This window comes from Podarcis pityusensis, assembly GCF_964106645.2.
Source record: "Podarcis pityusensis genome assembly, chromosome: 12".
Taxonomy (NCBI): domain Eukaryota; kingdom Metazoa; phylum Chordata; class Lepidosauria; order Squamata; family Lacertidae; genus Podarcis; species Podarcis pityusensis.
The window spans coordinates 7980557-8002720 of NC_138037.1; the positions used below are offsets into that span (position 1 = coordinate 7980557).

The following is a 22164-nucleotide window of genomic DNA, read 5'->3' on the forward strand; positions in this document are numbered from 1 at the left end:
TGTAAAGCAAGATGAGCACCGCAACCCCAGAGTCGGCCACGACTGGACCTAATGCTTAGGGGTCCCTTTACCTTTACCTTTAAGGAAAAGCCGGACATTCCTGGATCAAGTGAGAAACTAGGACAGCTTCTGTAAATCTGGGGCTGTCCCTGGAAAATAGAGACACTTGGAGGGTCTGTGTTTTCTAGGCATGGTCCAATTGTGGATGAGGCCTTAGCCTGCTTCCCCCCACCCCACCCCAAACAACAACAAAATCCCTCATACTATTAGCATTTCCTGACAGTTGAAGGAGTTTCCCAAGCCTTTTCTCTTTCAGGGCATCCTCAGGGCTGCAAATACACACCATACATTTAAAGCACATGACTTCCCACAAAGAATCCTGGGAACTGTAGATATTTTAAGGGTGCTGGTATTGTCACGCTGTGATTGGCAAACTACACTTCCCAGGCTTCTCCCCCATGTGTTTTAAATGGGCTTTAAGTGTTGGTTGTGCAATTTTCCCTACCTCTTGGCATCTCCCGTTGCGACCTTTTCTCACAAAAGCATTTGAAGTGGGGTGGATGGGTGGGAGACCCAACCCTAAGAGGCCAGCTGGAAGAGAGACTTAGCTGGAAGAGGAAACAAGTAGCTTTACTCCATTAACTATGTTTGACACCTTAGGCATCTCAAGGAGCCAAGCCTTTTAAGTGTTGACACATTCCCCGACTTTTAGCTGCTGGCTGAGAACCAGACGCTTTTGCCACTGAGTTCGTTGAGATCTGGATCAAGGCATTTTTTAAAATGCAGTCATTCCAGTAGTAATCCTGCCTTGATATCAAACACTTAGGGAAACACTTAGGGACGGATCTGTTCACCTTTCCCTTGGCCTCTCCATCATCCCTGGCCCAGATTGCTAAGTTAAAACCCTTCCGCTGGCACTTTCAAAGGCTTCCTCTCCTGTTTCAGTCTGGAAGGCAAAGTTTCGTTTGGCAAGCAAGAGTCTCAAGAAGCTTGTCCAGTCCTCCATCACCATCCCTGACAAATCTTTAGCCAGGATCCCAGCTGTGCACGGTTACCTGTTTGGTAGGAGAAAGGTGCTCCTGATCTGTTTAAAATTATAGAATTGTACCTTTGGAAGGGACTCCTACGGTCATCTAGTCCAGCCCCCTGCAATGCAGGAATCTCAGCTAAAGCATCCATGACAGATGGCCACCAAACCTCTGCTTAAAGACCTCCAAGGAATGAGAGTCCCCCCTAAAGGTAAAAAAGGTAAAGGACCCCTGGATGGTTAAGTAAACTCAAAGGCGACAATGGGGTTGTGGCGCTCATCTTGCCTTCAGGTCAAGGGAGCCAGCGTTCATCCACAGACAGCTTTCCTGGTCATGTGGTCAGCATGACTAAACCACTTCTGGCACAATGGGACACCGTGATGGAAACCAGAGCGCACGGAAATGCCATTTACCTTCCCGCCGAAACGGTACCTATTTATCTACTTGCACTAGCGTGCTTTCAAACTGCTAGGTTGGCAGGAGCTGGGACAGAGCAACAGGAGCTCACTCTGTCGTGGGGATTCAAACTGCCGACTTTCTGATCAGCAAGCCCAAGAGGCCCGCAACCAGGACCATCTATTAAGATGATCCCATTTATCTGCTTGCACTAGTGTGCTTTCGAACTGCTAGGTTAGCAGGAGCTGGGACTGAGCAACTGGAGCTCACTCCGCCGCAGGGATTTGAACCACCGACCTTCTGATCAGCAAGCCCAAGAGGCTCAGTGGTTTAGATCACAGTGCCACCCGTGTCCTACCTAGTCTAGCATCCTGTTCTCATAGTGGCCAAGCAGATGCCTGTGGTATTCAGAAGCATTGCTACATCTGTCCATGGAAGCCCAGCCCAACCATCAAGGCAAGCAGCCACCTGCATCCCCATGACAGTCCCCAACCTCCCGAGGAATACCATTCCACGGTCAAACAGCTCTTGCAGGAGTTACTCTTGTATTTGTTACTGCCACAATTGTTTCGGAACAGGATCATCCTAATTCTCCTTTATTGGAGGTTTTAAAATAGAGGTTGGATGGCCATCTGCAGAGGTAGAGTTAGGACCAGTTCTGCCAACTGGACCCCAAGACAGGGCGTTGTTCATATCCAAAAATGCAGGAAGGGCTTTTACACTTGTCAGAACCTCAGCTCTGCCCTCGCCGGTCCTGGAAGGATCCAAAGTCCCATATGCTCAGAGACTTTGCGCCTGTTCGTTGGGGGATATAGGAAGCCCAGAGCACTTGTTCTTTAGATGTCCCTTTTATGAAGAGGCACGTAGTGAGACCATTGATCCCCTGCTGGTGAGGCTTACTGACCTCCCAGAAAAGCAAAAAAATGACCTTCTCCTGTTAGGCAAAGATCATAAGACGACCCGGATGGTCGCCACATTCTGTGTACAGATCTGTAGGCACAGACCATCCCCCAACCTAAACTAGTTCGTTAAGAAAATCCCCAAACTCGGTTCCATGGCTGACTCTGGGTCATCTCTCTGCAGTAGCTTATCTTAAAGTTTTAAGTGTCTATATGCTTATCACATTTATAAATTTTAAATTTATTGTTGTACATTGTTTTAAATGTTTGTTTTCCTTTTGGGATTGTACGCCCAAGCATGTTTTATAAGCTGGTCTCCAACGGTAATAAATTATCTATCTATCAGGGTGTTCGAATCCCCGCAACAGGGTGAGCTCCCGTTGCTTGGTCCCTGCTCCTGCCAACCTAGCAGTTCTAAAGCATGTCAAAGTGCAAGTAGATAAATAGGTACCGCTCTGGCAGGAAGGTAAACAGTGTTTCCGTGTGCTGCTCTGGTTCTCCAGAAGCGGCTTAGTCATGCTGGCCACGTGACCGAGAAGCTGAACTCCGGCTCCCTCAGCCAATAAAGCGAGATGAGCACCGCAACCCCAGAGTCGGCCACGACTGGACCTAATGGTCAGGGGTCCCTTTACCTTTATCAGGGTGTTGTCACCATGACATAGTGAATTGAACAGAATGGAAGGTAGGAGGTAGGGGCACCAAATTTTGACCTTGCACAGGGTGTTGCTGGAATTTGAAAGCCCAAAGACTGCCATTGCCCTCTCTCCGGGATCCTTTAGCTGTGATTCCTGCACAGACCCACTGGGTTCCTTTCAACTCTTCTACAATTCCATGATTCTACAACCTTAAAGACCGTTTCCCTTCCTAAAGCCCAGCCCTCTTCATCGCTAACTCCAAGGAAACCCTGAAGCAATCACCTTGAATTGAATTTTGTGTTTTACTTAATATACAGGTGGGACGCGCAACAAAGTGTTGCAGTGTGGAATGATCCTTTTGGGGGATTCTGGCCGCTCTATTCTGTCCCCTTTCCTCCCACTTTCCCATCCTTGCACTCCAAATTTCAATCAACATTGCCACAGCCACTAAGCAATCACTTCTCATTCGGCTGTTGGGGGTTTCTTCCTTCCTTTCTCTTTTATGTTTTCTATTCTTCTATTCTTTCTTTCTTTTCTCTTTTTAGCTTTTGCAAACCTTGGGGTTCCGCTGAGCCTGTTGGCGCCTGTCATTTGTATGTGGGCGGTTCTGTTCCTGTTCCTAAATCAACAGCACTCATCACCTGAACATCACAAATAAAAGGGCACTGCATCACTTTCTTTTTAGTAAACCAAAAACTTTCTCCAGACCATCAAGAAACTGATAACTGTATACTATCAATCACAATAATAAAAAAAAAGGTCAAAAGCAGTAGCTACATCTGTGATTGGGCATAAAAAGCAAACAACAACAACCAAAAGTAATAATAATAAAAACCCATTCACTTGCAATTGTCAGGCAAAAAGTGATCATAACTCAGTAGGCGCTGAGTAGGCTATGCATATATGTTTGCCATAAAGAAAGTCCCAGGTTTAGGAAGGAATAAGATAGTATATAGGGAAGTGGGTGGCACTGTGGTCTAAACCACTGAGCCTAGGGCTTGCAGATCGGAAGGTCGGCAGTTCGAATCCCCACGACGGGGTGAGCTCCCATTGCTTGGTCCCTGCTTCTGCCAACTTAGCAGTTCGAAAGCACGTCAAAGTGCAAGTAGATAAATACTGGAGGGAAGGTAAACGGCGTTTCCGTGCACTGCTCTGGTTCGCCAGAAGCAGCTTAGTCATGCTGGCCACTTGACCCAGAAAAACTGTCTGCGGAAAATGTTGGCTCCCTTGGCCAGTAAAGCGAGATGAGCACGCAACCCCAAAGTCGTCTACGACTGGACTTAATGGTCAGGGGTCCCTTTACCTTTACCTTTTTAAGATAGTATATGGAATAAGATTGGGATGGGGGAATAAAATACATGGTAAGAATTTTAAAGTGTGTCCCATAACGGAAGATGGAGAGAAAGTAGAGTCCCAGGACGCAAGCAAATGAGGAGTGAAAAAGTTACCTCCTTAGGTGGTGATTCTTGTCTTTATGTAGCACCACCAACATGCATGCCCTTTGCAGAGGAAAAGAGGGAAAAGTCTCTGCCCCAAGGATCCTACAATCAATATTTAGCGCAGAGGAAGGAACAGGTGAAGAGAAGAGAATCAGAGGCTGGGCTGCAGAGGGGGAGAATTTATATATTTGTTTGTTTTCTTGCATTTGCATTCCACCTTTTCTTCCAAGGGTGCACACATGGTTCTTCCTCCTCATTTTTAATTCTCACAACAACCCTGTGAGGTTGGTCAGGCGGAGAGGCAGTGACTGGCCCAAGCATCACGGCCAAGTAGGGATTTGAACCCTTGCCTCCCAGGTCTTAGTCCGACTCTCTAACCACTACACCACCACTGCCTCTCATGTGTGGTTATTTCAGCTAAATGCCCTTAGGCTTGGTTACAAGTACGGGTGCTTGAGGGATTTGATCCTTGCTGAGTCCAATCTGAGTGAAATGACCAGTGCCTCCCATACTCCGAACTGAGACTCTTCCAGCCTTTGGTTCTCCAGACTTCTACATCAGATAGTGATTGTTCTTTTTGAAAGTCGTCTTCAGAATTCACCAACAAATCTTTCCTAATAGACACACTTTTTTCTATGCAATTTCACCTGAGGTACACGCTTCTACAAACCAATTCCCCCTAATATACCGTATTTTTCGCTCTATAAGATGCACCAGACCACAAGACGCACCTAGTTTTTGGAGGAGGAAAACAAGAAAAAAAATATTCTGAATTTCAGAAGCCAGAACAGCAAGAGGGATCGCTGCGCAGTGAAAGCAGCAATCCCTCTTGCTGTTCTGGCTTCTGGGATAGCTGTGCAGCCTGCATTCGCTCCATAAGATGCACACACATTTCCCCTTACTTTTTAGGAGGGAAAAAGTGAGCCTTATAGAGCAAAAAATACGGCAATGCATTTCTCTATGTTGCTTTTGCTATGATATGCATATCTATGGACAATTTGCCCCCACTTTTTGGGTACACGTTATTTGGGTGGGGAACTGATCACAACATTTGGAGAAGTGCAAATTCCCAAGGCAAACTGCTTTGCCGGTCAAATACTGCTTCGGAAAGGCAGAATTAGTAGGCTGGCACTGAAATGCAAACATAGCAGATTTATCGCCCTTCCCTAGCTGGGATATATCAAAGCAGGAGAGCCAAGATAAAAAGCCTTGGGTGTAAGAATAAGGGTGCTCATCAATGGTTCCTCTTCATCCTGGAGAAGAGTGACTAATGGGGAGCCACAGGGTTCTGGCTTGGGCCCGGTCTTATTCAACATCTTTATCAACGACTTGAATGATGGACTCAAGGGCATCCTGATCAAATTTGCAGATGACACCAAACTGGGAGGGGTGGCTAACACCCCAGAGGACAGGATCACACTTCAAAACGACCTTGACAGATTAGAGAACTGGGCCAAAACAAACAAGATGAATTTTAACAGGGAGAAATGTAAAGTATTGCACTTGGGCAAAAAAAATGAGAGGCACAAATACAAGATGGGTGACACCTGGCTTGAGAGCAATACATGTGAAAAGGATCTAGGAGTCTTGGTTGACCACAAACTTGACATGAGCCAACAGTGTGACGCGGCAGCTAAAAAAGCCAATGCAATTCTGGGCTGCATCAATAGGAGTATAGCATCTAGATCAAGGGAAGTAATAGTGCCACTGTATTCTGCTCTGGTCAGACCTCACCTGGAGTACTGTGTCCAGTTCTGGGCACCACAGTTCAAGAAGGACACTGACAAACTGGAACGGGTCCAGAGGAGGGCAACCAAAATGGTCAAAGGCCTGGAAACGATGCCTTATGAGGAACGGCTAAGGGAGCTGGGTATGTTTAGCCTGGAGAAGAGGAGGTTAAGGGGTGATATGATAGCCATGTTCAAATATATAAAAGGATGTCACATAGAGGAGGGAGAAAGGTTGTTTTCTGCTGCTCCAGAGAAGCAGACACGGAGCAATGGATCCAAACTACAAGAAAGAAGATTCCACCTAAACATTAGGAAGAACTTCCTGACAGTAAGAGCTGTTCGACAGTGGAATTTGCTGCAAGGAGTGTGGTGGAGTCTCCTTCTTTGGAGGTCTTTAAGCAGAGGCTTGACAACCATATGTCAGGAGTGCTCTGATGGTGTTTCCTGCTTGACAAGGGGTTGGACTCGATGGCCCTTGTGGTCTCTTCCAACTCTATGATTCTGTGATTCTATGATTCTATAAGAATGGAGTCTATAGTAGATCCAGGACTGAATTGGAAGTCAAGGCCCACGTGGTGCATGCAAAGAGAGGGGATGAGGGAGATTTTGCCAGCACAGTCCTGCATAGATGTGTGGGAAGACAATGGAAGACCATAGCGGAGAAGATTTCAGTGGCCCATGTGCCAGGCAGGATGAGAGAAAACTGCTGGGTTTTGCATCGGCATGCACCGCAGACCAAGGTGGGTGAGGATTTATAGGAAAGAGATCCCACAGTGCCATAATCCGCTGCTGAGATCTCAGGATGCCACCTTCCTTTGCAGTTTTGGCAGAGATTGGGCATGGCAGGCGTTTCCCATCACTGTACCTCCCTGCCAGGAAAAACTTCAATTATTGCGTTCCTGCCCATCATGCATCAATTAAAGGTGCAATGGTTAGAGCAGAAGGGAACTACGGCCCACCCTGCTGAAAATGAACTAGGGTTCTCCTTCTGCAGTAAGGGCATACTGCTGGGCGGGGTAGAAATAATGAAATTATTATTATTATTATTATTATTATTATTATTATTATTATTATTATATTTTCTTACTGAGTCACCCTGCAAGGCCAAGATTTCTATTACATGCCTACCAATGAACTGACAGGATCCTGACACTTGGCATCAACCTCACAGAACTTCACAAAGCTCGATCTGTTCCTAGATCCTGTGTGAGGCTCCCTCACCTATTATAAGCATTAGATCTCAACACTCCCTGCGTCTCCCTCCAACCTCAGCACTTGGAATGTTTGTGAAGATTCCGTAGTATCGCAGCTGCTTAGGCAATGGCTACAGGAGACAGCTTTGGGTTTTTAAATCACATGCCCATTCTACTTCTCTCTCTCTCTCTCTCTCTCTCTCTCTCTCTCTCTCTCTCTCTCTCTCTCTCTCTGCGTGTGTGTGTGTGTGTGTGTGTGTGTGCGGCTTTCTCTTTCTCTCTTGGTGCTGCCTTCAAGCAGAGTTCCGGAAAATCTACTTCCAGCCTACTCTGCTATTGTTGCATTTCTTTCCCATGCGGACATTCGCTTCCTCCTATCCCTCCCTTTCCTACAGCACCAGTTCTAGGCTTCATAAACTTCCTCCCCTTTTGCTCTTGCTGAAAAACAACAGCTGCCGCCCTACCCATTTCCATGGAGACCCCTTCCATTTTCCCACCTCTAATGCAAAGCATATGTCAGAGGGAAAGGGAGTATCTCTCTGTGTGTGCTCATTAGACAGTGCATTTATTTTCCCAACCTGGCTGCTGAGAATAGAGGTATATTGCCATTCTAGAAAAAGTGGCTTCATTTTATCTGAGACCTGCTGCATCCACTTAGTGCTGCGTCAAACAGCTCAGCCGTGCATAATGAGCATGTACCATGGTAAAAAGGTAAAGGTAAAGGGCCCCTGGAGTGGGATGCGGGTGGCACTGTGGGTTAAACCACAGAGCCTAGGGCTTGCCAATCAGAAGGTTGGCGGTTCGAATCCCCATGATGGGGTGAGCTCCCGTTGCTCGGTCCCTGCTCCTGCCAACCTAGCAGTTCGAAAACACGTAAAAGTGCAAGTAGATAAATAGGTACCGCTCCAGCGGGAAGGTAAACGGCGTTTCCATGCGCTGCTCTGGTTAGCCAGAAGCGGCTTAGTCATGCTGGCCACATGACCCGGAAAGCTGTATGCCGGTTCCCTTGGCCAATAAAACAAGATGAGTGCCGCAACCCCAGAGTCGGTCGCGACTGGACCTAATGATCAGAGGTCGCTTTACCTTTAAAGGGCTCCTGGACAGTTAAGTCCAGTCAAAGGCAACTATGGGGTTGCAGCGCTCATCTCACTTTCAGGTCAAGGGAGCCAGCGTTTGTCCACAGACAGCTTTCCGGGTCATGTGGCCAGCAGGACTAAACCGCTTCTGGTACAACAGAACACCGTGACAGAAACCAGAGCGCACGGAAACGTCGTTTACCTTCCCTCCGCAGTGGTACCTATTTATCTACTTGTGCTGATGTGCTTTCAAACTGCTAGGTTGGCAGGAGCTGGGACAGAGCAACGGGTGCTCACACCATTGCATGGATTCAAACCGCCGACCTTCCAATCGGCAAGCCCAAGAGACTCAGTGGTTTAGACCACAGCGCCCCCCACGTCCTACCATGCACCAAGAACCTCGTTGGGTTGCCATATGTCCTCTTTTCCAGGACACGTCCTTTTTTTCACGGGTAGAGTCACCACAGTTAAAAAGCAGGAACTGGCAAATGTGTCCTCTTTTTTTCCTCTTCAAAATATGGCAACCCTAACTTATGGAACTCACTGGCATCGGATGCTGTAAAGGCCTGCAGCTGCTAAAACGCTAACTAAGATGGGAGCCCGATGGAGGCTAGCTGAGAGCACACTGATTAGCAGGGCAGCACCCCATTTTCCCTAATAAGGTTTTCTTCATTGCCTGCAATGGAGACAATATAATAATAATAATAATAATAATAATAATAATAATAATAATATACCTTGCCCATATCAAAGTATTTGCACTGGGAAGAGCAGTTGGTTTTCGAACCGCTTTGGGAACTGTAACTCCCTGAGGAGAATTTGGGGTCTTCTAACAGATCTCAGAGGGATGCAGGTGGCGCTGTGGGTTAAACCACAGAGCCTAGGACTTGCCAATCAGAAGGTTGGCGGTTCGAATCCCCATGACGGGGTGAGCTCCCGTTGCTCGGTCCCTGCTCCTGCCCACCTAGCAGTTTGAAAGCACGTCAAAGTGCAAGTAGATAAATAGGTACCGCTCCGGCGGGAAGGTAAACGGCGTTTCCGTGCACTGCTCTGATTCGCCAGAAGCGGCTTAGTCATGCTGGCCACATGACCCGGAAGCTGTACGCCGGTTCCCTCGGCCAATAAAGTGAGATGAGTGCCGCAACCCCAGAGTCAGTCACGACTGGACCTAATGGTCAGGGGTCCCTTTACCTTTATGCTTCTCCCAGAAGACCACTCCCCACCGAAGATGGTGATCCCTAGGAAAGATCCTATCCTGTATACAGCCTCCCAATGAGGCAAGATCTGTTGGATCTGTTGGATGGTGGCATCCTTGGTTTTGAAATGTCTTCCTTTGAATGATCGACGGAAACTCTCATTTAGCTGTTTCTCAAAGGCATGTCAAAACTCATTTGTTCCAAGCCAGTGTTGATGTGAGTTCATGGATGAATGGATGCATTTATGTTTTAAGATGCCCTAGATCAGCCACCACAGATACTAATACTAAGCTCTGTTCTCTGAGTGTGAATCCTTATGCAGCAAAAAGAGGTGCCTTGCATGCACAAGAGGAAGGGATCAGAAAGTTTAAGGGATCCTAAGCTTTGCAGGAAAAACAAAGAAACACGCCAATGAAATATGAGTGGCTCAGTGGCTACAGAATGGTGAGTGTCTGTTGGGTGGAGCTGAAAGAATAGAAAACCAGGGAAGCATGGAATAGGGTGGCTTGAACCCTGAACAGAAGCACTTCAGGCTGCAACATTTTGTTGCAGCGGGTTATACAGATTCAAAGGCTTTATTGCTTCTGTTCATTAGTTGCTAAGGCTTTTAGAGAAGCATCCCTCTGTGAGGTGGAGGAGGTGGAAAGAAAAGTATAATTCAAAGTACATTATATTACATAATCTATAACATTTTTTAAAAAGTTGAAAGAGCTAAAACATAGGAATTCCATTTTCAGAGACACTGTAACTCCAGTGCCCAAATGTTTGCAGATTCTACAAACTTGGCAATATCCACATCTTTCCCTGCCTTGAATTTTCTCGAGACATCTGGCTGGCTCATTTTGGCCAGATCCACTCCAGCAGTTCTTATATTTTTAAGTTCTTGCAAGTCTGTGGAAACTTTAAGGCTCCGGGGACAGTTAATAATATAGTTCGAAACCGTATAAATATAGAGTGGGTTGCAGGATTGCAGGCGGAGGTCTGTAGAGACCTAGGAGGGAGGGAGAGGATGGAGTAGGGGAACTGAGCTGGGCGACTGGGGGATGGGGGAAGCTGGACCTTTCATATTCAGGTAAGGAGCTGACAGCTTGATGCCACGAGATAATTGGGCAGGTATTTTCTCTCCCCGGAGAACCACTTTTAGCACTTCTGTCCGTCCCTTCATGCGGGGATAATGCAGTTGGAGAGATTCCTTTGCCCTTCCCCTAATGCAAATGCGCAGGGTAATTTTTGTTGAGACCCAGCAGAGTTTCAGCTCCTACAGTCGTTTTAACATGTCACATTTGCAATTTTTATGATGTTCTTTCTAAACCATTTGAAGCCGTAGCCATAGCTACCATTCCCCAAGGTCCCTGGGAAGAGCGGTTGGTTTTCGAACCGTTCTGGGAACTGTAGCTCCCTGAGGAGACTTTGGGGTCTCCTGACAGATCTCAGCGCCCTTAATAAACTACAGTTCCCAGAAGACTTTGTGGGGGAGCCAGACCTGCTTAACGTGGTGTGAGACTGTCTTAAATATTTGGTGCCGATGGGACCTGGAAAGGGAGGGATTTATCCTACAGCCCCCTAGGTTTTCACCTCATGTGACATTTGGAGGGAAAACATCTGGGAAATGATGAGTCTCGACAAAGTTATCCAGGGACGGCCTCGTCCACATGGGCCATGTTCACATGTTACATTTAAAGCACTATGACCCCACTTTAAACAGTCATGGCTTCCCCCAAAGAATTCTGATAGCTGTGGTTTAAGGGTGCTGAGAACTGTTTGGCAGTGGCGTAGCGTGGGGGGTGCAGGGGGGGCCGGCCTCACCGGGCGCAACATCTGGGGGGGGCGCTCGCACTCACAGCTCTCTGCCCCTACCTGGCTCACTCACTCTCTCTCACTGCAGTGCTGGCTGTGCGAATCCGAGCCGAGCCGCTGGGTCGCCGCCCACTGTGGAGGGGGTGGGTGCCAGGCGTGCGGTGCGGAGAGAGAGCGAGGGACTATCTGGGGGAGGGACAGTGCAGCGGCCACCCAGCGCAGCGCTGAGCGCGGGAGAGAACCACACCAGACCAGACCAGGCAGCAGCAAGAAGAAGCTGGCAGCGGCGGCAGGTTAGGGGGCGCAAATTACTTGCCTTGCCCCGGGTGCTGACAACCCACGCTACACCGCTGCTGTTAGGAGACCTCCCATTCCCCTCACAAGGCTACAATTCCCAGAGCGACCTAACAATAAATCGCTCTTCACGGGGAACTCTGGGAAATGAAGTTTTCTGAGGGGAATAAGCAGCCTCTTAACAGCTCCAGCACCCGTAACAAACTACAGCTCACAGAATTATTCATCAGGAGCCATGAGTGGTTTAAGTGCCTGGTGTGAATTTGCCTCACTCTGGCTCCTTTCTCGCTCCCTGAGTTGGCTTCAGCCCTGTCTCCCATGGGCGGCCGTGACTCCCAGTTTGCATCGCTCAAGAAGAAGATCAAACCAAAATGATAAAGGAGCAGAAAATTCAGGAGAAACGAACCCTCTTCACACAACCGCTTGGTTTTCGGAGCTTTCTCCATGCTGGATCTACAGAAGCTGTTCAATCAAATTCCTAAGGAAAAGATTTTCCTGTTCCATCCTATGTTCCAAATTCTTCATTGCTCTTGGAGGCTGATGTCCCCTCTGTTGAATTACAGATTTGGTGTAGGACATTTAATTATTGGCGTCGGCTAAATTTTAAACCCCACCGGTCTATGACCCTTAGTATCACAAGATTGTCCTGAGAGTGCTTGGACTAAAACTGTCAACCAAAAGCTTTACTTTTCTGGTTTATCACCACAACCATTATTAAGCACTGGCCTTCAGTAAAGCAAATAATTTAATTAGACAGCGCCTATATGATACTGAGTGACAGAATAATTTGGCCACGATAAGGACATTTTGTCCAAGGCTGATCGCCGAAGAATTGATGCTTTTGAGTTATGGTGCTGGAGGAGACTCTTGAGAGTCCCATGGACTGCAAGAAGATCAGACCTATCCATTCGGAAGGAAATCAGCCCTGAGTGCTCACTGGAAGGACAGATCCTGAAGCTGAGGCTCCAATACTTTGGCCACCTCATGAGAAGAGAAGACTCCCTGGAAAAGACCCTGATGTTGGGAAAGATGGAGGGCACAAGGAGAAGGGGACGACAGAGGACGAGGTGGTTGGACAGTGTTCTTGAAGCTACCAGCCTGAGTTTGACCAAAGTGCGGGAGGCAGTGGAAGACAGAAGTGCCTGGCGTGCTCTGGTCCAGGGGGTCACGAAGAGTCGGACACGACTAAACAACAACAAAGTCATTTTGACACGTTGGCACCCTATTTGCAAAATTTGACCATTCCAAAATACAGACGTGCTCTCACTTATGCGAGATTAAATATACTGCCCTTAGGTGTACCTGAGGGTCTATTTCAAAAAATCCTGCTGGAAAAAACCCGGTTATGACCATGTGGAGATAGCAGTATTGAATCAGTAGCTCATGGGCTTCTAGCTTGCATTCTTTATAAAGATTTGAGGAGTGGAGTTATTACCCCTCCATTAATACCCATATCTGGTCACTCAACCATTGCTACTTACTTCTGGCAGATCAAGATAATCGGGTGACAGCAAAAACTGCAAATTTTTTAGCAGGTGCAATTAGAATAATATCTATTATTTGATTATTGATGTAAACCTCTAGAACAGGCATAGGCAAACTCGGCCCCCCAGATGTTTTGGGACTACAACTCCTATCATCCCTAGCTAACAGGACCAGTGGTTAGGAATGATGGGAATTGTAGTCTCAAAACATCTGGAGGGCCGAGTTTGCCTATGCCTGCTCTAGAATGTATTTTGTATTGCTAAGTTTTCACCTCTGTCTTCAGTACGTTGTATTTTATTTTATTGCTGTGGCTAGTGGCTGGTGCAAATAAAGATTCTTCTGAAAGGGAAAAGCTGTCTCCAAGCTGAGGAATCCCAGAACACCAGAGGGTTTTTTTATGATGACTCTGGGGAAGCCGTGCTCCCTTGGAAACCAGACCACACATCTTTAATAGCTCTTGTCAGCTCCTCCAACTGTTTTCTGGAGGACACAGCATCCCTTGGCATCGCGACCAGCACGGTCTTTACCTTCTTTTTTGCTGCGTGGGCCAGTTCTACAGCGGTGGTTTCGGAGAGAATGAGCAAGCCTCTGTTTTAGAGACTGACTCTGAGCTGTTTCAGGTTAATGGGGGTGGCAGGAGGGAAGGGGAGGGGAGGGAAATTGATTTGAATCACATTTAAAGGCAAATCTACCTAAATTGTCACTTTTTTGGGGGGAATACACAAGCCAAAACACAGCCATCCTTCACTAATAAAATCATCATCATCATCATCATCATCATCATCATCATCATCATTTTATTTATACCCCGCCCTTCCCAGCCAAGACTGGGCTCAGGGCGGCTAACACCAGGTATAAAAACAATTGATTGAAATACAACTTAAAAAAACAAATACAACATTAAAATGCAGCCTCATTTCAGTAGAAACTCAAATCAAAAACTTCTTGGGGGATGAAAATGTCAAGCCTTCACCAGACTGGTCCTACGTGGACTAGAAAAAGCCAGGGAAGTCCCCAAATAGGAGTTCCATCACAGAAGGAGAAAGGAAAAAAAGAAAGAGGGGGAGGGAATCAATTCAGGCTTCACCGAATTTTTCAATGCAACCCCCACCCCCGGCAAGTAATATGTACAAAGGTGAATGTGCTGGGGGAGAGCAGGCATAACAAATGCACAGAACAGGGGAAATGTCAGGGGAAATTGCTTTGCAAAAAATGAATTGCACGCAGTAGATAATCAGGAAAGATCTGGACTAAAATGTTTGTGAATTTTCACAGGGACTTAAAACGGAATGTTGTAAATTGATGTGGGGCTATGGAGAACTGAAGACAGGGGAAAGGAGAAACCAAAGATTTGCCCGTCCCTAACTACAGTTCCCATCAGCCCCTGCCAGCATGGTCAATGGTCAAGGGTGATGGGAGTTGAAGTCCAGTTGACAGATTCACCCCGCCCTACACGGCAGCTCAGCCTGTCATTTCAGCGGGGTCTGCTTCAAAGTAAGCAGGCTTTCATATTTGGGCAGCAGTGTAGTGTAGTGGTTAGAGCGTTGGACTAGGACCTAGCCTACCTCACAAGGTGTTGTGGGGATTCAGCAAGGAGGGGGCTCAAGGTGAGATGTAAACTGGATTGGGGCCCAGCGGGGATATGACGCTACAACTTTTTAACCTATGTTGTGGTCCCAAGCTGTTGTTTGGGTGTTGAAAAGACTTGTAGGAGCCAACTCCTAGGGGCTGAGGTCCCTTCACCGCCGCCCCCCAAAAGATGGCCATTGCCATTCAAATAGTGTGTGTGCATCACATCATGGGATCGATTATGTGGGGTGAGGTTTACCTGCCCCCCCCATATTTTAGTCAAGTTGACACCCCTGTAAAGTCTTTCACCAGCACCAGAGGTCTTGTTGAGAGTTTAGGGCTAATAATAATAATAATTATTATTATTATTATTATTTATACCCCACCCTTCCCAGTTCAGGAAACCGGGCTCAGGGTGGCTAACAACAAATTTAAAACACTTAACTGATGCTACCCCCCCCCAAAAAAAACAGCATAAAATACGGTATAAAGCATAAATAACAATAAAATCAAAAATCAACTTAGGGGGGAAATCCATCCAATAAACATTAGATGATCACCAGGGCTAGCTGGCTAAATTAGTCCCACTTGGGCCAGTGAGGAGACCAGGGGAGAACCAGCTGTGGGATCCCAGAGCGGGTAATCTTTTGAAAAAAGGGAGGGGGAGGGAAGGAAGGGGAATAAAAGATCAGGCCAGGTTCAAATTGAAAGCCAGGTGGAATAGCTCTGTTTTACAGGCCCTGGGGAAGGAAGTTAAATGCTGCAGGGCCCTGGTCTCATGGGACAGAGCGTTCCACCAGGTCGGAGCCATCCCTGAGAAGGCCCTGGCCCTGCTGGAGGATAATCTAACTTCCTTAGGGCCCAGGACCTCTAAACTATGATTATTCATGGACTTCTCTGCGGGGCATACCAGAAGAGGTGGTCCCATAAGTACAAGGGCCCTAAGCCACAAAGAGCCTGATGAAGAAGATCTCTCAGCCACAGCTGATAAGGCCTTAGAGCTCACCCCTCATTGCGCCCAAAGCAAAAGAATCAGTGAAGATTAATTTCCTCCTTAGGATAAAAGCCTGTGCGATTCTGAGGAAAGCAAAACAACTGTTGATAAGACCAGAAGCTTTTCTGATCTCACCAGTATGGCTCACTGCAGGCTGTGGCTCTGTGGTTTGCAAGTAGAAGGTTCTGGGTTCAGTTCCTGGTATTTCAAGGTAGGGCTGGGTGGGGGCTCCCCATCTTAAATCCCAGAGAGCTCCTGCCAGCCAGTGTAGACTCTACTGAGCTGACTCATTATAACATAGCTTCCTATGTTCCTGGGCGTTGGCTGAAACTCTTTCTGATTCATCATGGACATTTGTGGTTACCTTCTATTGAGTCAGGCAGTCGTTCCGCTAATTTATTTGCTGATTTACTTATACAATTTGCTGGCCGGCCCTTTGTTTTTCCAACTTGGCTTGCAAGAGAAAACTACTTTTAGAAAACTGACAATAAAGAATGAATAAAAGCAGCAGATGGATAAAAATTCTAGGTGTTGCCTGTTCTAACTGACAGGTGGGTGTTTTCCAGGGTCTCAGGGTCAAACTGCACTTCACATTAATTGTGTGGAAACAATTAATGTGCCTTTTTATTTTTTAAAAAAAGTAGACGAGGATGGGGAAGAAATTCAGTTTGGTATTTAAATTCGCACTTTCCAATAGCAATGCCCAAAATGAGACTCAGCTGTCCGAAATTTTCCCTTCTCTGAATTTTGCAATGCACTTCCCCCAACAACAAAAATACGTGCAAGAAAATGCACTTATTGGAGAGACACGTTCGTGACGATGCGTGTATTTGGTGAAAAGCACATACAAAAATGCATTAAATTTGGGGGGGGGTGCAAAAATGTGTAGATTAGGAGGAACGCTCACTAAAACGCTGGCAAATTTCCATGAGCGCTTCGGTTTTGTTTTGAACAAAGGACAAAGCAATATAGAAAAGTGGTAAACCACACTCAAGGCTAGGAACAATGAATGGAATTGAAATTAATATTATGATTCTCATTGTTATCATTTGCATTTATATCCTGCCTTTCTCTCTAAGGACCTCAGGGGGGTGTCCATACTTAGTTGTAGCCCATCGACATCCCCTAGCCTTGCTGTACGCCTCCTACGAGGGGCAGGCTCCTTCCACACACCCTCGCGCCCCCACCACAATTTCTGACAGCCCTCCCTCGAAACCTATGAGCCCGTCTGCAGCAGCCGCGGAGAAGGAGGGGGCTTGTTTAAGGCAGAGTAAATGTTTAAAAGGTCTGGAGCAGTAATAATAATAATAATAATATTTTTTATTTATACCCCGCCCTCCCCAGCCAAGGCTGGGCTCAGGGCAGCTAACAAGCAATAATAAAAACAAGTTGAATGAAGTACTGCTCCGCTGGTGCGCTGGATGGAAGCCAGCTGGTGGGAGGGAGGCGGCTGGGGCGACCAGACGCTGCAATTTTCTGGAGAGCTCTCTAAGGCTCCAAAGGGCATGTTTAAGTGGAGTTGGGCGATACTCTCTGTAGGTCTCTCTCTCTCTCTCTCTCTCTCTCTCTCTCTCTCTCTCTTAACGCACAACATTCCAAGGCAAGTTGCAGCTTAGTGAAAGGTGGCTGAGTGACTAGGGAGAGGGTCTTTAACCCTCCCCCTTGTCCTTTTTCAGCTTAAGGTTCCCCCCTCCTCCAGCTGCTTTTTGGCCCACGGTGGAGATGCAGACAACATGCTATGACTCTAAAGGTAAAGGTAAAGGGACCGCTGACTGATAGGTCCAGTCATGGCTGACTCTGGGGTTGCGGCGCTCATCTCGCTTTATTAGCCCAGGCAGCCGGCGTACAGCTTCCGGGTCATGTGGCCAGCATGACTAAGCAGCTTCTGGCAAACCAGAGCAGCGCACAGAAATACTGTTTACCTTCCCACCGGAGTGGTACCTATTTATCTACTTGCACTTTGTGCTTTCAAACTGCTAGATTGGCAGGAGCAGGGACCAAGCAATGGGAGCTCACCCCGTCATGGGGATTCGAACCGCCGACCTTCTGATCGGCAAGTTCTACGCTCTGTGGTTTAACCCACAGCGCCACCCGCGTCCCAGTTACTATGACTCTGGGCCTCTGGAAAAAGCAGCTTCGGGACATGGGTGGGACCCCCTCCTTCTTTCAGCTGCCCCCCCCCCGTGGTGGTTGAATGTTGCCTTCCACCCCACACCTCCCACAAGTATTAATGGAAGAAGCAGCTCTTAACTGGGTTTCCGGTCCTAGAACAGTCTCTCCCCCAGCCTGGTGCACTCAGATCGACATTGGACTACAACTCCCATGGTCCTTGTCCATTGACCATGGGAGTTGTGGTCCAATATCGATTTGAGTGTGTCCATTGACCATGTTGGCTGGGAGGTTCCAACAACAGCAGAGGATGCCAAATTGGAGATGGCTGTCCCCGAATCCAGGGTGGGTATAGGAACCTGTGACCCTACAGATATTGTTGGACTGTAACTGCCAGCAGTCCCAGCCAACATGGTCAACGGTCAGGGATGATGGGAGTTGTAGTCCGGCAACATCTAGAGGGCATCAGTTTCCCTGTTCTAGGAGACGAGCCCTATCTATTTTGAGAGATGGGTCAGCTCTCAAGAGACAACTGTAGCAGTTATCCCTTCTTACCACGCGCAAGGGGTAGCACATGACCAGTCAGATTGCCTCCAACGAATGCCAATATTCCTGTGGTTCTCCTTCAGTCAGCAAAGAGCAGGATATACCTGGGCTCAGTGCTCAAATGCCTCTGCAGGTGTGGAGTACAGGTATTATGTAGGCATGTACCCCATGTACCCCAGGACCAAACCCACTGCTTCCTCCAATGTTGATCACCTGTTTTGAGTGCCAGCAAAACTGGAGCCAAACCAGAGAGAAGCACGCTCAGAGGAGCCTCAAGGTTTGCAAAAGGGCAGGTGATCTTTTAAAGAATAAAACGAAAACATGGAAAGAGGCCAACTCTCCCCCCACAACAAAAGCAAGGCTAATGAAGATTTGACACGCTCAGGGATCACCAAAAGTCAAGAACTGCTGAGTTGGAAAAGAGCAACGGGAAGCCAAGAAGGTAGAGTGAATTGGCTTTAGCCCCTAACAACGGAAAGGCATGACAGGGACTCTGGTTAGGAGCAGTCCTGTTAGGGGTTAAAGATATACTGCAACTTTCTGTTGCAGCTCCCACTTGTGGAAACTTGGCAGCATAGGACCGGAGGAACCAGCCACTGCTGTTACTGTTCTGGGTAAGGAAAAGGGTGCCTCTGGCAGAATTCTCCCTTCGGTGCCACTCGAACTCAACACTGGACAGTCCTACAATGGCTTTGGTGACACTGAATACCTCCAACGTAGTAAGCAACCAGAGAAAAGGATAAGAAATACACAGTTGCTGACGATTACAAGATATGCATGTGGCGGCAAAGGTTAGGGTTGAATCCTTAGCTCTCCAGGAGTTAGTGCTTTTCACCAGTAAATCCATTCGGTCAAAGCCCACGCGAAGCAACGCCTAAGGGGTTTTAGCCAGACTGAAAAGAGCAGGTGTCTCCCAGTTCCTGTGCTTTTCAGAATAGCAGCTGCCAGGCAGAAAATCAACAGGTGTGGTTTTTTCACCCTGGAATGAAATGCTGAGATGGGGAATTGGTTACCACCAGCAGCTGAAATTTCTACCTGCCAGGAAGCTATTTCCAAGAAAAACCGTGGAAATCCTGAACACCTGTAATATGGTCTTCAAGGGGAACTCTCATTTTGCATCCATCCCATCTGACACTCCCATTACATTTGTCTCCATAGCTTGTGTGTGTGTGTGTGTGTGTGTGTGTGTGTGAGAGAGAGAGAGAGAGAGAGAGAGAGAGAGAGAGAGAGAGAGAAAGAAAGAAAGAAAGAAAGAAAGAAAGAAAGAAAGAAAGAAAGAAAGAAAGAAAGAAAGAATCTTAATGGGATTGTCAACGTTCTTCTGGCAGGGCTCTTTGGCCATTCACAGCTATGTGTGGAAATTCCCACCCAGTGTGACCAGCCACAGAGACAGCCAGCAGAACTGCCAAGCTTGGAACCTTCCTAAAAAAGAGAGAATTTGTCAGCTGCTTCTCCCCAGATGCCTTCGTTCTGCAAAACCCATTCGCCTCCCTTTGCATCTAGCCAGAACTCATGGCACCTGCCAAACCCTGTCCTGTTGCAGAGTGGGTAGAAGTGAAAGGGCCCTGCTGGACCAATGAAAATAAAAGCTGGCCACCTTCTGGAACATCTGCTACCTTTGCCATCTTACGACTCCAACATCCCTGGAAAGAGACCCAGCAACCTCCACACCCTTTTAACAAGTGACTCTGGAAACCAGTGGCCAAACATCTGGCCTTTTGAGGCTATTGGTTTTCTTGAGGGTTTTTTTTTTTGCCAGTTTTAAAAATTGATTTCTCATCGTTTTTTAACAAACGGTGACCAAATTAGTACAAATTTTATGCAATTTTAAAAGCTGACTTCCCCCCCCCCCCCGGTTGATCCTTCTATTTTTCCTCCTTCCTTTGCTGTTCCTAAGTACAATAAGATCTCCAACTTTCATTTCAAAACTCCATCCCTTCTCCCTACACATCACCTGTTCAGTTATCAATTTCTGCTATGTCTTTATAACCTGTCCCCCAAGGCAGTTGAGTAGAGCAAATCTCCTTTTGTGGTTTTCTGGAGCCTTAACCCGCAGACAGGTACAGGAACAGAGGAGGAGCAGAGAAGGAAGTCTGGGATGGGTCGCCTTACCGCATTGAGCCCCAATGAGTTGTCCGCCAGCCCGGACGTGATCCCAGAAAGGATGGCTGTGGCCACGACTGCCCCCAAGCACTGGGCGATAATGTACATGACGGCCCTCAAGATGCTGATCTGGCAGCTGAGCAGGAGGCCCAGAGTCACGGCCGGGTTCAGGTGACAGCCGCTGATGTGCCCCACGCTTTGGGCCATGGTGGCGATAGAGATCCCGAAAGCCAGGGAGACTTTCACGTTGTCTTGGACCCGCGGCACGGTGTCGTTGGCGCTGGGGATGGGGAAGTTGATGCCCAGCGCCGCGCCGATGCTGATGAAGATGAAGAGGCTCATGGCGAAGAACTCAGCCACCACCGCCCTCCAGAACTTCTTCTTCTTGAATTCGCTGGCCATCTCTGCCCTGTTCCCTCTTGCCTTCTAGCTCGCAGGCTTCCTTGCTGAAGAGAGAGGAGTCTGAGGGAGGAAGAGAGCGCTCCGGTTATTTATAGGGCTTTGGGTGGTCTGTAGGAGGGAAAGGGGTGTTGTACAAAGGGAGGAAAGGAACACTGACAATTGATGCTGCCTCTGGTACGGATGCAAGGCACCACGAGTTGCCTGCCAATTTGTTTCTTCCCCCCTCCCTCCTTCCTCCACCAGCTTCCTCCGCCCAGGCAACTTCTCTGCCTTCCTTCACAAACTCTGCTGCGCTCTTGTTCCCAAGTGCTTTTTAAAGGCATTCTCACTGCAAGAGCCGTGGGGAGGGTTTGTCTGCAGAGCTGCTAAGATCTTCGCTGCGCTCTCCAGATAGCGAGGGAGGCAGACCTGAGCGAAAGCTCTTACCAGGCTTCTGAATCTCTCTCCCCTTCCATCCCTCTTTCCCTGCCTTTCTCTCTGAACTAACTGGGTCTCTTTACATGCTCAGGGGCTATTTATTCTCCCCTTTGGTGAACAAGGAGGGATAGCAAATTGAATACTAAGAAGAAAAGTTTAATTGCTGCAATAAAAGGGAGTGGAAAAATCAATTTCACATCCCCCACCTGTTATCAACCATAAGGGTTATAGGAGTCCATTGCACTCTATGGGGACTGAGGTCTTTCTAAAATTTGGGTTACACAATTTCCAAGGTAAGTGGTTTTACTTATGCTAAAGAGCTGCAAACAGACTTGGCAGTGCCTGCTTCGTTTATTCAAAAAAGGTTGTTACGATTAGCTTCCGATCCTAACTAGGGATGGAAGCATCTGCAAATTTTGGTCCCCTCCATTTCTCATTTTCCCAGCCTTAAATTCAGTTCTGCCCCAAGTTTGGATATGTTGTTGCTCTTGTTGTTTGTCGCATGTATATCCCACCAGTTTTTCCAAGGAGCTTGAGGGGGCATTCGTGGTTCTCTCCTGCCTCATTTAATCCCCACAACGACCCTTTAAGGTAGGTTAGACTGAAGGGCAGTGACTGACCGAAGGTCACCCAATGAGTTTTATGGTTGAGTCCTGGTCTCCCAGATACACACACACACACATTTCAAAATCTTCATGAAAATTCACCATCATTTCTTGTGTTCATTTCTCCTAATCCATACATGTTTGCATGCAGTAATGATTGACACAGATTTTTTTGGCAGCATTTCCCTCTAATATCAGACTTTTATGGTACATTGTTGTCCCAAATATGTTTGCTTTTCAAGCACACTTTC

General features: G+C 47.4%; 1 protein-coding gene across 1 annotated transcript in view; it reads right to left on the reverse strand.

The window, feature by feature from the left end:
* Positions 1-21067, reverse strand: part of AQP1 (aquaporin 1 (Colton blood group)) — a 36812-nt gene extending 15745 nt beyond the window's left edge. Inside the window, exons 1-2 of the mRNA XM_080974275.1 lie at positions 21049-21067; positions 20499-20951 (exon numbers count right to left, since the gene is read on the reverse strand). Of these exons, the coding sequence (XP_080830401.1) occupies positions 20499-20891 (393 nt within the window). The 5' untranslated portion in view covers positions 20892-20951; positions 21049-21067. The remainder of the gene's footprint in view (positions 1-20498; positions 20952-21048) is intronic.
* Between the last annotated feature and the right edge of the window lie 1097 nt (positions 21068-22164).